The sequence below is a fragment of the Vigna umbellata genome, chromosome 6 (genome assembly GCF_029865625.1).
Source record: "Vigna umbellata cultivar VRB3 chromosome 6, Vumbellata_1.0, whole genome shotgun sequence".
NCBI lineage: Eukaryota > Viridiplantae > Streptophyta > Magnoliopsida > Fabales > Fabaceae > Vigna > Vigna umbellata.
The window spans coordinates 35,153,293-35,171,931 of record NC_142170.1 but is presented as its reverse complement, the minus strand read 5'-3'; the positions used below and the strand labels follow the sequence as shown (position 1 = coordinate 35,171,931).

The 18,639-nt window shown below is 30.1% G+C and overlaps 1 protein-coding gene across 3 annotated transcripts; it reads left to right on the top strand.

Annotated features, from left to right (window-relative positions):
• The first annotated feature begins 6,890 nt into the window (after positions 1–6,890).
• LOC148197330 (aldehyde dehydrogenase family 3 member H1-like) lies at positions 6,891–12,750 on the top strand. Of its 3 annotated transcripts, none has more exons than XM_088092826.1 (10): positions 6,891–7,203; positions 9,139–9,207; positions 9,289–9,385; positions 9,510–9,716; positions 10,906–11,021; positions 11,120–11,224; positions 11,303–11,475; positions 11,581–11,671; positions 11,864–12,013; positions 12,322–12,750. In XM_088092826.1, the coding sequence occupies exons 1-10, from the start codon at positions 6,964–6,966 to the stop codon at positions 12,553–12,555; spliced, it is 1,482 nt and encodes a 493-aa protein (XP_087948952.1). In that variant the 5' UTR covers positions 6,891–6,963; the 3' UTR covers positions 12,556–12,750. The 3 variants fall into 3 exon arrangements, with proteins under 3 accessions (XP_087948952.1, XP_087948954.1, XP_087948953.1); XM_088092828.1 differs by lacking the exon at positions 6,891–7,203 and adding an exon at positions 7,635–7,670; XM_088092827.1 differs by lacking the exon at positions 6,891–7,203 and adding an exon at positions 7,635–7,685.
• Positions 12,751–18,639: the final 5,889 nt, after the last annotated feature.

Sequence of the window (18,639 nt, the reverse complement as noted above, 5' to 3'; positions counted from 1 at the left end):
GTGGTGGTGAGAAGCTTGTGGAAGGGGAGAATGAAAGGGGAGAATGAAATGTCTGAATTTTAAAAATTGAAGAAGCTATTACCTCGGTTAAGTAGATAACTGAGGCAATAAGACTCTACTGCCTCGATTCTAAAGAAAACCGAGGCGTAAGCCTTTCAAAAAAAATTGAAAATAAAATTATAAATGGAAAAAATTTAAAGATATTTATAACTATAGGCATCGGTTCGTGGTTAAACCGAGGCATAAAGGCCTTATGACATCGGTTCATATGGAACCGAGGCAGTAGAGGTTGACAAAATGGATTTGAAACGTTCAAATACAGAGGTTGTCAGCTTTTAGCAAGACATACTACCTTGGTTCTGCACAGAACCGAGGCAGTAGGCCTATTTTGAAAAGGTTGACATGTGAAAAGTCTGATTTGTAGAGGGAAAGCAAGGTTTTTTGCCTCGATTGGTCAGAGAACCGAGGTAGTATAGCCTTTAGGCATCAGTTCCAATTGAACCGAGGCATATAGTTTCGTAAAAATTACAAAATTGCCACCGCATTTTGATATGCTTCGGTTTTTTTAAAACCGAAGCGTAATGTGCGAGTTAAAAACCTCTTTTTTTACTAGTGTATACTGGTTCACTTAAGCTAATTTATGTTCAGTTCTCTCTTTAGTACTCTTAAGGGGTTCTACTAATCTTTTCAAATATTACGAGTTTCACCACTCTTGATTTACAACTATGCAATCTGAATATACGAGTTTATGCACTCTTGGTTCAACACTAGTCTTTCTGACTAAACCATTTAACTCAACTAAACTAAACTACCAAGTGTTTTGATTCTCTTCAGAATTTACAAACACAATGAAAGTATTTTTGAAAAAAAATACATATCACAACTCTCAAAGAGAGTATGTTTTCAATACAATGAAATCTGAAGACTTGTAAAACTTTTTCTTAAACAAAAAAAAAGCGTTAAACTATGGAAGCTCAGATAAAGAATAACAACATAAGAGTTAAAGATAAATTCTTGTATTTTTCTCTTCATCTAGTCCTGCCTTCTTTGGGAAAAATTTGTTACTTATAGAGAGTTGACTTCGAGGAAAGTAGGTAGCCTCTAGGTACAAAGTCAGGTACATGGTAGCGCCAAAGCAACAATGCTTTTCGCAAAGGTGGCGTGTATGACTTCCTCAGAGAAAAAAACATTAAGGAAATATTCTAAAAATGTCTTCCTATTTCTTAACGTCCTTCTAATCTTGTACATAATTTTGAATAAAGCTTGATATTGTCATGATATGCACAAATAAAGAGAAGCAAAGCACCACAGACAAAAAACTACAAACCATACATGCATTTGATGTTATAAATTTTGTAGAGCATTTAAGCATGTTTAGTGTACTAAACGTTTAGCATACAAGTTTGTTGTTTTAAGTAACATAATGTTTAAAAGATACAACTATCTTATAAAGGGGATGAATTTTAATAGAGCTAATAAAATACTTTTAAAAATCTTGTTACAAGAAACATATTTGACGATAATAGGAAGTTGTTTTATGGTTTTATTAATAAGTTAACAAACCATTTTTAAAGGACTAACCAAGAAGATTTGCATGTAGAATAGAAGGTCCATTTATAACTTAGTTGTTATATTAGTTTACCTCAACGTGGGCTACGTTTAGTTCTCAAATGTTAATTATAAAGAGTTTCCTTATATAAAAGAAGATACAAATACTATTATTGTCACTTCTATCTTGCAACAAGTACATAAAGTCTACCCAAACTATCTAAGTACGCAATGTCTCTCTAAAATAAGTACACAAATAGTGAAAAGTTTAAAATTAAGATCAATCTCTATTCTTGTATCATCTTGAAGATGAACAAAAATTGTAACATTTGATGTAACATTTAAAGGCTTTTTAACACTTTTACATGCATGTGTGGATCACTTGCTGCATCTCTTTAAATATTCTTTTATTCTTTTACATATACCATGATAGGGTTAATTTACTATAGCATGGCTAGAATGACTCTCTTTCACTCCAATTCTGCTATAGGAACCTCCTTCAACTTTGACCACTTAACTTTATTCTCTAGATGAGTTCATAAGTTTGTAAAATTTGAATGACTTTACACTTGGAACTCTCACTCAATAGATATCCTAATATTTACAATGTGACATTTCTCCTTAAAATTAACAACATTCATAAGATACATAAGTTAACTATACTTTCTAATCATAGTTTCAAGCTAAAATCAGTAAATCATCACCATCAACACTACTCCTTCACCATCAACATTAGTTAATTATAATTAATGTGCCCTTCTTACAATTCTACTCCAAAGTTCAAATCCTTATATTTCTCCACCAATTCCAACTCCTTTACCATAAAATCAACAACTTGAGTCTTCTTTATACTCAAAGTATAACAATAACATTAGCCTTCCCAAGGTGGTATCGCAACTCGAAGTCACAGTCTTTAAGTAACTCTATGCACCTCTTTTGCCTCATGTTCAACTTTCTTTGGTCGCTCCTATGGTCATTGAACGCCTTAAACTAAGTCTCATAAAGATAATGCATCCACTATATATTTTAAGGTTATATCAGGTTTAATGTTATGAATAAAATAATTCTTCTCATAAACTTTCAACTAACAAGAAACTTAAGTAAACCTAAAAGATTTATTATGCTAGGTATGATAAGCTATACAACACTCCTCTTCACACTTCTCTATTTACACAAAGGTCTGATCTTTTTATTTTATTTTTAGTTATATTAAAAATCATAAATTATTATTTTTTATTTTATTCCTTCTCTAAAAATAATTAAGATCTAAACTCAATACTTTTAATTAGTTATTTTAAATTACTGTTTCATAATTTTGATTTTAATTTTATTTTTTCTTCCCATTCTAGAACAAGTCAGAAAACTCTAAATTGATTTATTAGGGTAGAAAATGTTCCAATGAATCTATTTAAAGAAAGTTTTCTTCAAAAAGTTTTCTGACTGTTTTATATATGTGTATTCTTTCTTTAGATAGGATGTCACTCATCTTAATATTGCTAAATATAGAAAATAATTATCAATTCAATAATATTTTTTTTTCATAATTTATCCTTGGATTGAAAATTGTTTTTACAAGTTAAGAATCCGATAATCAAATTTTAAAAATATATTTAAATATGAATCATTCGATTAATTATTTTTATAATTTAATTTTGAAATGTTATTATAAATAATGGCAACAATATATAATTTAAATTTGGATAGAAGAAGTTTATATAATTTTATATAGTGCTTAAAGCTGCTTGTACAATTCTATGGTCTAAAACAAGGACATCCAACATATTACATTGAGGTGATGATTCGTAGTCATATTTGAAGCATCAATAGCGTATACTAATATTATTAAACGATGTAACATTCCACCAAATATTGGTGCGAAATTTGTGCTTTTGAAATCTGAAAAGGACGCAAGTAGTTTAACCAGAAAAGAAAGAGAAGGTTATATTAAACGTTAGGAATGACTTATGTACATATGACTTCTCATCCAAACTTGCTTATTGACTTTAAGAGCTCAATATTTTCTTTTCTTTTTAAAAAATATATATAAAGATTATGTAATACGTTACGATAACTAATAAAATTAGAGGTGCCAACTACGTAAGTACTTACGATAATTAATAAATCTTTTTCAACAATAATGAGACTCAAATTAAATTTTCATAAGAGATCATTATTATTTTTAATTCTAAGATCTTAAGACAATATCATTATAGATTATAGATCCTTTTCATTATATATCTTATTTAATTTTTTTATCATTTAATATAAGATTTAAACTTAAATTAGCGTTACAAAGTATGTCAATTATTTTAATCAAGTGACAATTGAACTTTCCCGGTTTTAAGTAGAAAGACTTTTCCTAACTATCTGTTTTATTTTAACAATTTTTATCAAAAATTGTTTATCAAAAAGATTTGTTTAAATGTTTATCAGAAAGATTTTGGAATACATAAATCATGTTATAATAGTATAAATATGTTGCTTCACGCTTTTATTATCAACACTTATTAAAAAAAATATTACTTAAAAATTATAAAAGAGATTTATTATATAAAAAAATAAAATTCAAATAGTAATAATTAACTTTTAGTCAATAATATAGTGTATAGTTGAAAGACTATGGTATTGATGTAAACAGATTTTTAATTAATGAGAGGATTACAACTATGTAATTGTAACATTTAAAAAGTTCAATTGAGGAAATTAGAATAACAAGTTACATTTAAATATATCAGTTAAACTATAAAAAAAATGAATTCTTACAATTTCAATATATAAAACGATAAAAAAATTCCAATTAAACCTAAAGTAACAATAAATAAATAAATAAACTAACCAAGCTATAAAGAAAGTGTTAGGACCACAAAACTTCTGTAAATTAAACTTCCCAAATGATGGAGACCAGACAAAACATATGCAATGAACATTGAAACAACTTCCAAAGGGACAAGCTACTTCCTTGTCCGTTACGCGCTTCCATCATCGTGTGACCATACTCTCCTCCCATAACATATCAACTAGCCAATTATCAAATAGTTTTTTTTTTTTTAATTTTATTAGATGAACACGTGAGTTTGTCTAATTGTTACCTATCAAATAATTTTACAAATATTATTAAAAAATTATTTTATAGTTTAAAAAAATTATTAAACTATAAAAGAATTTTACTATAGAAAATTATTTTAATGTCTAGATGATATTTTTATCATAAGTAGTTTTTTTAATTTTAAAAAATAGTTACTTAATAAATAAAATTAAAAAACAATTATACATCAAATGACAGAGTTTCTTGGTTAATAATATAGATAATTATTGAAATAAAAAATATTATTAAATCATAAATAATTTTATTATAAACAATTATTTTATTGTATCGATGTTTTTATATTATGATAATAATTTAAAATTTTAAAAATAGATAATAAAATTAAAAAATTGTCAGAGAATTCACCTTATTAATAATATAGATAAATAATCATTTTAAAATAATGAAAATATAAATAAAATAAGTATTTTTACATATATAAATTTATTATAGTTTATTTTACAATTAAAATTTAAGTATATTTATTCTGTTTTGATTAAATTTTGTAATTATAAATTTTATAAATCATTTGTAATGTGATGTAAAATTATTTTAAATTCTAAAAACAGTATTTAGAGAAATAAATAAAAGAAAATTGATTAAAGTTAATGAATATTTGAGATGATGAGTAAAGATAAGTTATGATTTATTGATAATATGTTTATATTATACTATTAGGTGAAATCACATCTAAAACGATGTTTTTATTTAAGTGGAAAGATTTGAGTGAGAATGAATAAATCGATACGAGAGAGTGGGTAATAGATATGAGAAAAATTGAGAGTAATGTATGTATTGTTATTTTGAAGAGATTCGAAAAGTAATTAAGAGTAAATTTAAAAATAAATTTTATAAAAGTTTGTGAGAGATTTTACTAGTATAATTGATAAAAAAATATTTTAATAAATAAAAAATTAAAATTATCAATTTTTTTAATGGTAGTATTAATATAAAATGATATTTGTGAGTAAATATTTTTTGATAAAAATTATTTTAAAATAATTAGAATTAATGAAAAATTAATATAGAACTAAAAAAATAGATTATATTATTGTTATTACTATTATTGTTATTATTTTAATAATAATAATAATTATTATTATTACTATTAAAAAATATTTTTCGATTATGTAAAAACATCATTATCTAGTAAGTTATTTAAAAAGTGTAGGGGTAATATAATAAAAATATTTAAACTCTTTCAAATTCCTCCTCATATGCGAGATGTAGTAGATGATTAATCTGCAAATCTTTTCTTAATGTCATCCTCAAATCAAATCATGCGAACATCAAATATTATTTATTTTTATCGTCTGTATGTATAATACCATTTACTTAAACGAACAGAGCATAAATGTTGAATATGAGAGTTGAAATGTTGAATATAAGAGTTGAAGTAATAATCTTATTCTCTAGAGTTCTTCTTATTTAAATTGTTGTAAAATAAAGTTGTTTAATTGGACTATTTACTTAAAACTTATATTTAAATTCAATTTAGAAGTATAAAATTACCAATCATTTACTGTTACAATTTATAATTGTACCTAATTGTCCTAAAATATGTTGAAACGTATTCATATCATTAATTAAAATTAATAAATGTTAAATGAATTAAATAAAATTCAACAACTTTTATAGAAAATATTAAATGTATTTAAATATAAAAATCATTAACATGTCTAGTGAACATGATTAAAATTAAAAGAAAAACTGCTGTCCATGTTTCAATTCTTCTAAATAAACCTAACCACTATGATTAATATTTTAAAATATTTAAAACACTGTAATAAAGTATGCAATTTATCTACAACTATTATTGGCCTAAATTCTTCAAATCTGCCTTAGTTAACATATCAATTAGTCATTATGTTTTAATAATGTGCGTAAAGCATAAACTACGGTCTTATCATTATTTTATATTAACCAATAAAAAAGGCATATCAACAAAATAAGAAAGCATACAATTGGATCCTTGTTAAGTAAGATAAGTTGATAACACAGCATATCATTGTAAATTTATAAAGAAAGATATTTTTCGCTCTAAGAAACATATATCACATTTTTAATCATTAATTAATGCTAAATAAATATAAAATTCAAATTTTCATTTTATTAATATATTAATAATTGATTAATCATAATGATATTATCCTTCTGTGAAAAGCCTGGAACCCAAACAAGTTAAAAATCTTCAAGGTAGTAAAACCTGTTCTTTGTCTGTATTGTGTAAGCTATAAGATTGGATATCCTAACTCAACACTGCTCCACATCGGGTATTTTTCTTCTTCCTTTTTTGTGGTGTCGTTTTGCACGCAACACGCACAGCAGCAATGTCGTCTCAGGAATCAGACAAAACGACGTCCACGGAGAGTGCGTTCGACGCGCCGGCGGCGTCGCGGCTCGTGATGGAGTTGCGTGGAGCCTTCGCTACGGGCAAAACTCGCAGTTACGATTGGCGAGTGACGCAGCTCAAAGCGCTCGAGAAACTCGTCGCCGATCACGAGCCGGAGATCATCGACGCACTCCGAAAAGACCTCGCGAAGCCGCCGCTCGAAACTGTGGCTTACGAGGTGCTGTTGTTTATTCCGCTCTCGCTGTTACTCTCTGTGTTTTACTTTCTCTGTATTTGTGGTGCGTGTCGTTTGACCTCGGTAGTGGAAGAGGAATGTTTCGAAAATTGTTCTTCACAGGTGGATTTCGTGATAGAGATTTTGTGCAGCTTCATTTATTACGGTGACTGAGTGATGCCGTGTGTCACGGCCTTTTTTTTTTTTTTTTCTGAGCAATGTTTTTTGTGTTCGGTGTTGACGTGTTGCATAGTGTTGTTTTGGGGATATTTCTATTTATTTATTTTAGTTTTGTTGGAAGGGGTATAATTGAATTTATCGGTTGGTTATTTGTCTGTGGGATTGCGGTTCGCCTTTCTTTGCCTGTGGTGGTGGAAACGTTGCCGTTTGGGACTGGTTGGTTTGGTGTGAGCATTAATGGTGCACTCTTTGCTTTAGGATGAGTCAATATGTGGGCCTCGGAGTTTTTTGTGAGTCTACTGCAGGTCGTTTGGCTGTTTTAATCCATGGATTTTGTTAACGCCAGTACTTGTGGCTTAATCTAGGCAACTAAAAACGGGCAGACAACTAGAAATTGTGAATTGATAAAAAATAACTGTTTCTTATGCTTCTTCTTTTTCAATTTGTTATAATAAAAAAATCAACCCATATAAATATGGCGGTATGTGATTGGATGAGGAGATATTTGTTCACAAGGGTAAATGAACCTTTATCATTTTTAGTTGGTTAAATGACTGAATTTGTTGCCAGTACCGTTTAATGCAGAGCACTCAAACTGGTTACTTAAACTACTGTCACTGGATATGTTGTTGCAGGCCACTGTATCCTTGCTCTATTATGGTTTCTGATTATTTTTTTTAATTAAATTGAGCGTTTAAGGTTTGTTGCTTGAAAACTGTTTACGGGCACAGCATTTTTGGGGTATGTGGATGAAGGGAAAAAGTCGGGAGAGAAGCTGATGATGTCATAATAATGTTTTAGGAAATTAGTAAGGTGATAGAGGATAAAAAATGATTGACAGCAAATTGTAAGAGAAGTTGAATGTATGATCACACTAACTTGTTCGGAAGCGCCTCTATTCTTTAATGCGGTTGACAAAAGGGATTTCAGTTTAGTTGAGATACCTCTGGCTATGAAGTTACTAAATGGCGCATGCCCACATCATTTGGTACTACTTTTTAAGTACTAAACAATTCACACATTATGTGCTTGTTTAAGCAGGACAGTATGTGCCAATCAGGATTACCTAAACCTGTAGGATTGAAAAGTAATAAATGTGAACAGTCCAATGAAGTTCCTATATAAGCTTTCGTCTGAGACCTGTGGTATGCCTGGCATCCTTCTTAAAGTAGTGCATCCTCGCCTTTCACATTTGTTACCAAAAAAAGAAAATTTTTGCGTTTGGAGGAGATCCTTGGTGTCTTGGTGTTTTACATTGTTATCTTTTTGAGTAATGGCTGGCAATTCTAATTACAGCTCTTGAAATTGCAATGATAATTTTCATTGAGTGTATGCTTATTAAATTGGCTATTTCTACTTTTAAAATTTTGGACTTTGATATCTTAGGCTTCTATCCTTGCTATCTTGTTTTTCAAACTTTCTCCACTTGATTTTGAACGAGTTTTTTAGGTTGATACTGTACACGTTGATTGGAGATCTCCGATGATGTGAAATCAGTGGTCCCGTGTATATCCAGTTATTAATAACCCTTAGATAGGAAAGAGACTAAATCTATTTTATCCAAAGGATACTAAATTCTTTTAGAGATTAAGAAATAATTACTACCAAACATTTTGGAGCCTTTAATAAGGACATGAATCTGAAAATGTAGAATGAAACCTAGTTTCCGCACTTATTAAGTTGTGTCGATATTTTCTACAATGGTGTAGGTATGATATTTTCAAACTTCTCGTAACTGGGGGTAGGTTTGTGCTGCAGATTGCTATGTTGAAAAACTCAAGTAAAGTTGCGCTCAAAGAATTGAAACATTGGATATATCCCGAAAAGGTATATTTATGTGCATTTCTTTCCTGATACTGTTCGACACAATTCTTTTTTATTTATCACATGAATTTCCCTTTATTGCAGGTCAAAACTTCACTCGCAACTTTTCCTTCTTCAGCTGAAATAGTATCTGAGCCACTGGGGGTTGTGCTAGTCATCTCGGCATGGAACTACCCTTTTCGTATGTTAATATTTTGATGACCTTGTTTCATTTGCTTTGAGCTGATTTCTCACCTTTTTCTCTCCTCCAAGCTCTTCAAAATCTATAGTGGTGATAATATTACATTTTCCATCTATCTTTCCAGTTTTGTCACTTGATCCAGTCATTGGAGCTATAGCAGCTGGTAATGCTGTGGTTTTAAAACCATCAGAAATTGCCCCAGCCACATCATCACTGATGGCAAAACTGCTGGGAGACTACATGGATAACTCATGTATTAGAGTTGTTGAGGGAGCAGTTGATGAAACATCCGCATTGCTAGAGCAAAAGTGGGACAAAATTTTCTATACAGGTTCTTGTTTGCAACTCTTCTGTTTTCTTGACGGCTTATTAGAATCCTGAAATGATATTGCTCTCTTTGATAATTTTTTTTTCTCTTTTGAGGCATGTTGTGCTGTTCGCGATATACCGTAACTAACTTTTTTCAACTGTTTATTATTTGGCGAAATCTATGTGAGTCCATCCAAATGACGTGGGCCACATAGATTTTCGAATGAGCCATTTGCAAGCATTTTTCTTTATTTATGTTATTATACATAATACAAATATTGACACCCCTTTTGGATAATTCAACACGTGCATTCAAAAAAGAAAAAAAGAACATTATAATTTTTTTGATTTTGATTTTGATTGCAAAAGATCAGTTTGAGCATAACATTTGTTCTTTAAGGTCCTAAAAATTCACATGCATGCTACAAAAACATCAATGTGGATAGTTTGATGCATGCTATTATCAGCGATCATACATATGCAATATTGCTTGTTTCTATTACTTTAACAAGTCTGCTAACAATGAAAGTTTATATTCCTTTAGTTTGGTGGATAACAACGGAAGTATTTCATTTCTTAATTATGTTTTAGGCATCATAGGCATCTAATCTATAAACTTTTATATAGCTGTTCTTGAAATTCTTCTTTCATTTCTATCGTTTAACGATTTGTAAAGATTGGAATACATATAGATTGTACTGTTATTGGTCATGGAGATAGTCAAGATAACAATTTTGAGCAGTATCCCTGCATATTAAAATGTGTTCTGCATACGTCAATTCTCAAGTTTAGGTCATATATCCTTCGGAAAACATGATGGAAATTTGAAGTCGAAACTTTGGAAAGTTGTATCTAATTGATACGCAACAGGAAATTTGTGTAAGAAGTCGCTTATAGGTATTATGGCACTTGAAAGTGCTCTAAACAATATATGGATAATTGAGGATAATAAGAGATAAATTAGTGTTGACTCTCTTGGCTCTTGAGCATTATTCTTCTTTCAATTGGTTGAGTTGTGACCAAGTCCCCTTGTACTTGTTTTAAAATTTCAGATGCATTGACTGTGTGTGTAATCTGTAACATATTGTTAGACTATTAGTGCCAGTCCTATTCAAGAAATCCACTTTATTATCGTTTTTCTAGTGTCTGATCCTGGATTTTCTGTTTATAAGTTTAGTACAATGTGTCCCGTGTAATTGTTGGATTTTTAGGTAATGGACGAGTGGCACGTGTTGTGATGGCTGCTGCTGCAAAACACCTTACACCAGTCGTGCTGGAGCTCGGAGGAAAATCTCCAGTTGTAGTCGATTCAAACATCAATTTAAAGGTATACGTTGTCATGTTTTATTTTTATCCGGTACTTACCATCACTCTGACCTCTTTGCATTTTTTTTATCTAAATTAATTTGATTTTGAATTGTCCAGGTAGCAACAAGACGAATAATTGCCGGAAAGTGGGGTTGTAATAATGGACAAGCCTGCATTTCTCCAGATTATGTTATAACAACAAAAGAATATGCTCCCAAGTTGGTAATAAGTTTTTCCTAATTGTAATTTGAAATTTGTTATTTTTCTGTTTGTTTAGTGCTTGCTGTCTCTTATTTCTAGGTGGATGCGCTGAAGACTGAATTGGAGAAATTTTATGGAAAGAACCCATTGGAATCAGAAGATTTGTCTCGTATTGTAAACTCCAATCACTTCAATCGCTTGAAAAAGCTCTTGGATGATGATAAGGTTTCTGGTAAGATTGTTCATGGAGGCAAAACGGATGAAAGCAAATTGTGAGTTCTGCATTTACTTTTCGGGGTACTTTATGGAAAAATTCTTGATTTAGTGAAACAGAATTGATATTGACTCTAGCATTTCTTCTTTTCTCAACATTTCAGGAAGATTAGCCCTACTCTTCTCTTGGATGTCCCACGGGATTCTTTGATTATGAGTGAGGAGATATTCGGTCCTTTACTTCCCATCCTCACGGTAGGTGTTAAGACACCATTGCACCACACTGATTGTTTTGTGAGATAATAGTAAAAATCTAGTTAGTTTCTTTGGTTTCTTGCTTTTACCGTAGTGAGTAGTCTAATGAAAACATTTATGCACAGTTTTTCAAATTGCTCAAGAATGATTGGTACCTTTTATGGTAAGCCCATTTTCTTTTTCTTGAAACAGGTTGACAAACTGGAAGAAAGCTTTGTTGTGATCAATTCAGGACCAAAGCCTCTCGCTGCATATATATTTACAAATAACAAGAAGCTCAAGGAACTATTTGTTAGGAATATTTCAGCTGGCGGCGTGGTTGTCAATGACACTACTTTACATGTAATTGTTTTTATACTCTAACCCTTGAATACCTCCGATTCTTATGTGCAAGCAGAACAGCAGTATAATTTATCACTTAAATCTTCTTCAAGACTAAATAAAGACTGGAGGCAATGATATAAATTGTATTACTGTAGAAGATTAAAAGAAAATAACTTCAAAATAATATCTTAAAATTTTTTCGGATTTCATTATATACACTAGGAGATTCTTTAAATAGAATGTGTTGTTTCCGACCCATGTATTTACTGTTTTTGGTTCATCCTGAAATCAGTTTCTTCATATTAAATGTGGCTTTTTTAATGCAGCTTGCGGTTCATACTTTGCCATTTGGAGGAGTTGGTGAGAGTGGAGTGGGGGCATACCACGGGAAATTCTCATTTGATGCATTTAGCCACAAAAAGGCAGTTCTCTATCGCAGTTTTATTGGTGATGCATCAGTTAGGTACCCACCATACACAAGTACAAAGCAAAGATTGCTAAAAGCTCTCATTGGTGGTGGCATACTTGGTGTTATTCGTGCCCTGTTTGGTTGGTCCTAGGCTTTAATATTTAGTACATTGGTATCTCGATGCTATTAATACTGCTTTCATTATGGATGTAATTTAATTTTATGTATATATTGCTGTTCTTCATACGATTTCTTTTAAGACGCTTTGTGGTTATCATGTTCTATCAGTTTCCATGCTAATAAGCACTGATATTGGTATCATAATGGTAAATCTTGGTTTTGATTAGTTGTATTGATCTCTCTTGGCAGCAAGTTCTATGACGTCTTTAAAGAGTTGTGAAGTGGATATTTAAAAAAATGGGTATAAAAGGATCATTTCCCTTCTATAAATAGTTTACCCTTGAATTTTACTTATAATATTTTGATTTTGGGCTATTCTCCTTTGAAGATATATATAGATGAATAATAGGAATATATTTTGTGCAATGCCTTTTTGAACACAATTCTTAATGAAAATCACAAAGTTTCTTAAATTTTACATTTTTATTTAATGAATTTCTGGTGATTTGTTAACTCTAATAAATTGTAACCAAGAGAATCTTGTGAGATTATCTGAAAAGGATGGAATAAGTAAATGTAGATGTAGATCATATGTGTGCGAGGCAGAGAGAGAAAGGACGGAATAAGTAAATGTAGATCATATAGTCACAATAATTAGGTTTAAAAGTTAGCTTATCTGAAAAGGTTTCATAAATTTATCTTTTGATTTGAAGTTTTCATAATTAAATCCGACTAGATTCATTCTATTACTAATAATAGAATGTTCCTAAGATTGATGTAATCCTTCCATTAATGTTGAGTGAAAAAAGTATTAAGTTTTAAATATTAAGTTGAAATTATAATATTATAGATGCGAGTTGTATATATTTAACATCAATAATTTTGTATAAAATGTGATTTTATTTATTCGTTTGTAAAAGTTATAATTACAGGTCCCTTTTATCTCTGGAAGTGTGAGATATTTTTCTTTTGATCTTATAAGTACAAAAATGATTAATCATTTTTAAAGTGTAAAGTACTAGCCAATTTGAAGATTTCTGAAATTAGATTTGGTCCACATGGGTTGACACCAAAAAAGTTTACAAGGCCCAAAAAAAATCTTTTATTATAGGGTTAGAGTCCGTCTATGAGTTTTTTTAACATTGACTTTTATTTTTGATAATATACTTCTAATATTATTTAAAGTTGTCTAATATAATTATATCCCCCAGCAATGCGATTATGAATTAAATTATGTAACTAAATTAACATTTAGTTTTTTATTATTTTTTTAATTTTATAAAATTATGTGTATTTTTATTTAATTTTTTTACATACGAAAATGTTTGTTATATTAGTATTATTTTATAAAAATAATAACTTATTTAATTTTTTATAGATGATTCTTTTAAAGAAAAATCATTTCTTTTTAAACTGAAATGCACTGTCAAAACAAAAAATAAGTTAAAAGTTTATTTATATATATATAGTTTTTTTTACCTAGTTTATAAAAATAAAGTCATAAAAACTTTCAAAAACACGAAAAAATCAAAAGAAAATATGTTTTTACAATTATATTCTAATATAAGTAATCTTTGGATTTATAAAAATTGCTTATTTGGAACATTTTTTTCTTTCAAAATAATAAAATTATGTATATAAAATATGATTACAATTAAAAAATTATTTTGAATAGCTTTTAATAAAACCAGTATTTATATTTAAAGAAAAAAAAAGTAAAATTTAATGTAAAATTTGAAAATTATTGAACAAATTTTTTAAATAAAATGAAATAAATAATTAAAAATGCATTAAAAATGAGCTATCCTAACCCTAACTCAACAAACTTTATGTGAGGGTTTAATGGGTTGGGGCTTTTAAAAAGCCTCTTATTAAGTTTAGAAGAGTTGATTTTAGAAGAGTTCAGGGTCAGTTTCTGAGCTAGAGTTTCAAATGACAACTTTATATCACTTAGCTCTTGGTTGATGACCTGTTGAAGCCATGTCAATATACATATCTTGTAGGCTTAATTCAGAATGATTTACTTAACATTTTTTTTGTTAATGACTCTATTTTTATTTTTATTTTCATTCCTATGCTTCAAAGAACAAAGTTCATAACGCTGAGGTCTTCCACTTTTGTTTCGTGTTTGGTGTGTGTTGTTGAATGGGGAGGGTGAAATCAAGTTTAGAATGGAGAAAGATAAATAACATGTCATATTTATCCATCAATAATTATAGGTATCAAAGTTGATGCTACAAATCTATCCCATATATATTACCCAAAATTTATAACTATATGATTCATTTTATATTATAATTACTCCTATCACACCAAAATTTAAAGTATAAATATTAATCAAGTTCAATCATGACATCATTAATAAAAAATATTTTCAAATTCATAGTGTAACCATGTCTTCATCAATATATCAATATCAAAATAATTTTCAAATATATATAAGACAATTTATGAAAGTTTTATTTTTTAATCCTGATTTGTTGATTTCGTGGTTTAAGTAATAAAAGGTTAAAACTAATAGTTAACTATATAAAAAGATTTGATATTTATTTTAGTGTCTTCTTTCTCTTTAAATTATTGTAGAATAATTAAGTGTCTTCATTACATATTTAGTGAAGTAACTATTAAGAAGCAAACATTGTTTTGAAGTTTAACATAATGTCTAAAATGAAATAATGCTTAATCGTCTAAGATAATTGGTTAGAAGTGTTAAACACTACTTTTTAAGTGTCTAAATGATACAAGAGCATCCAAAAGTATAAGAACGTGTAACGTATGGTTGACAAGCGCTAAATGCTACAAAGTTCATAACAAAACGTCTAATCGCAAAAACGTCTAATAAAAAGTTAGACTGTCTATGATACATATAACCCGTGCTAAACACTATATATTCTAAATGCTTTAAAGTTACTCAAAATAGACAAGCTATAAACGATAATACTTGTGTCATGCCTAAAAGGTTAGGTCGTCTAACGCTTTGATGCATGTACATTCTAGTACTCTTTTGTTTGTTATGTTGTGCTCTCTTTTTTGTACAAATTATCAACTTTATAAAAAAGGATGCTCAAAATCAGAATAATGCTAAGAGACAAGAGGATATTCAAGGAATGTCTCATACATGCTTTCTACCTATTCGTATGCTCAACACAGTTGCTCTATCAAGATGCAACATAGCTTCTGACTGTATCTTAAAGGCTACATCCCTAGAAAAAAGTCAAAAACTCTGACTAATGGATCTTATTTTAAGAAGTCTATATAAAGAAGTTTTCATGAAGTTAAGAAGAAAGAACTTTTGTTATCAAGATTATTGCTATACGCTCTCTACATCTTTCATTAAGGTCTTAAGACTTATCTTTGAAAAAATATTTTACAAGTTTTTAGAAGTTTATTGTATTGTTCTCATATCCTCTCTATGAAAGTAATCTTCTGTCTTGTAAGCTTTCAAAAACACTTTGTTGTTTTAGATTTATAAGTGAATTCAAACACCTGTAAAGTTTAACTCACTAGAGTTAAATGTTATAATTAGTTGAAATAGTGTTGATACCAAAAGTGATGAAAATCGTTTAACCAGTTGGTTAAATTTTAAATCAAGGTGGTTAAACTTGTTTTTAGTGGAACCCCTTTAAGGATTTCAAGGGAGAATTGGATGTAGCTCAGGTTGGAGCGAACTAGTATAAAATCAAAGTGTGCTTTAGTTCCTTTGCTTTCAAACAAGTTTTCCATTCAATGCTTTTTACAAACCTAAGTGCTTAACTACTATTGCAGATCGTCTAACCCATGCAAAGTAATATTAAAAACTATTTGTGAAAAGGTTTAAAATACTATTCAACCCACCTTTCTGTTTTAGTGTTTTCCTGTGTTTCAGTTCGTATAAGAGCAAACCTTAGGGGTTAGTTCCTAAAAGGACGTAAGGAAAAGATCCTACTTGTAGATGGATAACAAAGGCTACGTTGTTAATCACCCTCCTTTGTTTAAAGGAGCAAAGTTCAGAAACATAGAATGATTGCATTCTATGAATCTAGTCACATTGACATGTGAGATGTAGTTGAAAATGGAAACTACATACCCTTAAACGATAAGGGCAAGTTATTGGAGAGAGATAAAGGGTTAGACGATAAAATACAAAGGTATCTTCTTAAATCAAAAGCACATAACTCACTAGTGTGTGCTCTTTCTGAAGAGAAGTATAGGAGAAAGTCCACGCCTTCAAAGAGTCAAGTGAAGTGAAGAGAAACAAGTTGAGTCTGTTGACCAAACAATATTACAAGCAATTCTCTATATTGGACAACGAAAGCATACAAGTTATATTCAACATATTTTAAACAATCTTAAACAAGCTAAGATCATTAGGTAAGATTTATGAAAATTTTGATAACATTGACGAAATTCTTTGCAACTTTCCCAAACAATGGAGGCTGCAAGTTACTACCCTTAGGACCTTGAAAAATCTTGATGTGATGAGCTTAGTAGAGCTTGTTGGGATCCTAAAGGTCAATGAGCTAAAGCTTCAGCAAGATGAGATGCTAAGAAAAGACAAGAGCATTGATCTCAAGGCTTAGAGACAAGCTAGAAGGATACCCACAAAAGCCTTTAAGGCTGAAGAGCCCTCCAAAGAGTCTAACGAGGAATAAGACTCTAACAAAGAGGAAGAAGAGGATGAAATATCGTTCATCTCTAGGAAGATCTATTGCATGTGGAGAAAGAAAAAGAATACTTCCTTTAGAGGAAAATGTGTTGGATCAACCTCGAGAAACAAACCAAAGGATAAAAGGAAAAACAGACCAGTGGTATGCTATGAGTGCAAGAAGCCAAGACATTTTAGGTCAAAATGTCTTGATCTTGAAAGGTCGAAAAAGAAGGTAACCTTCACTAAAAAGGATAAGAAAAAGGTTCCCATGAGCACATGGGAAGATCTTGACATCGCAAACTCAAATGAAGAGCCTAAAGAAGAAGCCAATATCTTCCTTATAAGATAAATATGCAGGAAAAGAAAGATCTAAAAGAAGTGGAAATAATTTGACTTATTTCAAACCTATATGTTTTAAGAAGTATGAATGTAGAAATCAATGAGTTTCTTCAAACACACCAAATAAACATTATGATGGAAGTGTCTCGGCCAAACAAGGGAATCATGATTTTTTTTAACACCAAGCTTTTAAAGCATGTAGAAGTTCTCGGCCAAGTACTAAAATTGTGTGAGTGTGTTTGAATTTTTTTTTTTTTGTGTAAGCAATTTGAGGGAAAGATTTCAACAAGTAAAGAATATATAAGTAAAACAAGCACACTTAAGTCCTAAAGTGATTAATCTCAATTCTTAACCATGCAAGATTTAAAGGTTCATTTAATCAAACAAGTGCAAAGCAAAGTAAAAATCTAGACAACTCCTAAAGAGGAAACAACATATGACTCAATTCAAGGGCTTACATATAAGAAAATACAAGAAAAATTCAGCCAAGACCATGAGATAAAAACTAGAAAAAACAATGGATTAAAAGCCCCACTTGTTGAAGACCTCCATGTTAGTTGTTCTTTACAATTGTGGGGATGTTTTGGCTGCTGGACAAGGGCTGAATAAACAATACATGGTACCGATTTGGAGTGGATTCTTAAACAACAAATAGTTCTATATATAGTTATAGGAGAGGCAACAAGGTGATGATTTAGGGGATATGGGAAAGAGCAAAATGTGCATCTCCATTTTCTAACTTTTCCTAAGGTTTTATAAGCTCCCACACTCTCCCAAAATGCAAAACTAAGAAAACAAGAGGTGTTGGTCGTGAACTCTTAAGGTAAGAAGAATGTATAAGTTATCTACAACACAAACTAAAATAAATGACAAGCTAAATAGGAAGTGGACGACCTAATCAACTAAGGGCGGAAATACAAGCCCAAAAAATCTTGCACTATTCTTTTGGGAAAAAAAAGTAAAGAAGACATGTGATGAAGTGGTTCCCTTTTGTTATGCTTCTTGTGACTCTTTTGTTTCCTTCATATTTTCCCCCATCTATGATCACATTAAGGGGTCAGTTTGTTCTTCCTCACATTAGTGGCGTCAAAAAGAGGGATCTTTGTTAGTTTCTTCGCCTCCAACTACATCTGCCTTATGTTGTTGATG

What these genes read in the sequence shown, in the direction of transcription:
- LOC148197330 (XM_088092826.1), top strand. Translation starts at nt 6,964, where the DNA reads ATGTCGTCTCAGGAATCAGACAAAACGACGTCCACGGAGAGTGCGTTC. An exon ending in TCGAAACTGTGGCTTACGAG is followed by an intron (nt 7,204 to 9,138) that starts GTGCTGTTGTTT and finishes TTTGTGCTGCAG; the next exon opens with ATTGCTATGTTGAAAAACTC. An exon ending in ATTGGATATATCCCGAAAAG is followed by an intron (nt 9,208 to 9,288) that starts GTATATTTATGT and finishes CCTTTATTGCAG; the next exon opens with GTCAAAACTTCACTCGCAAC.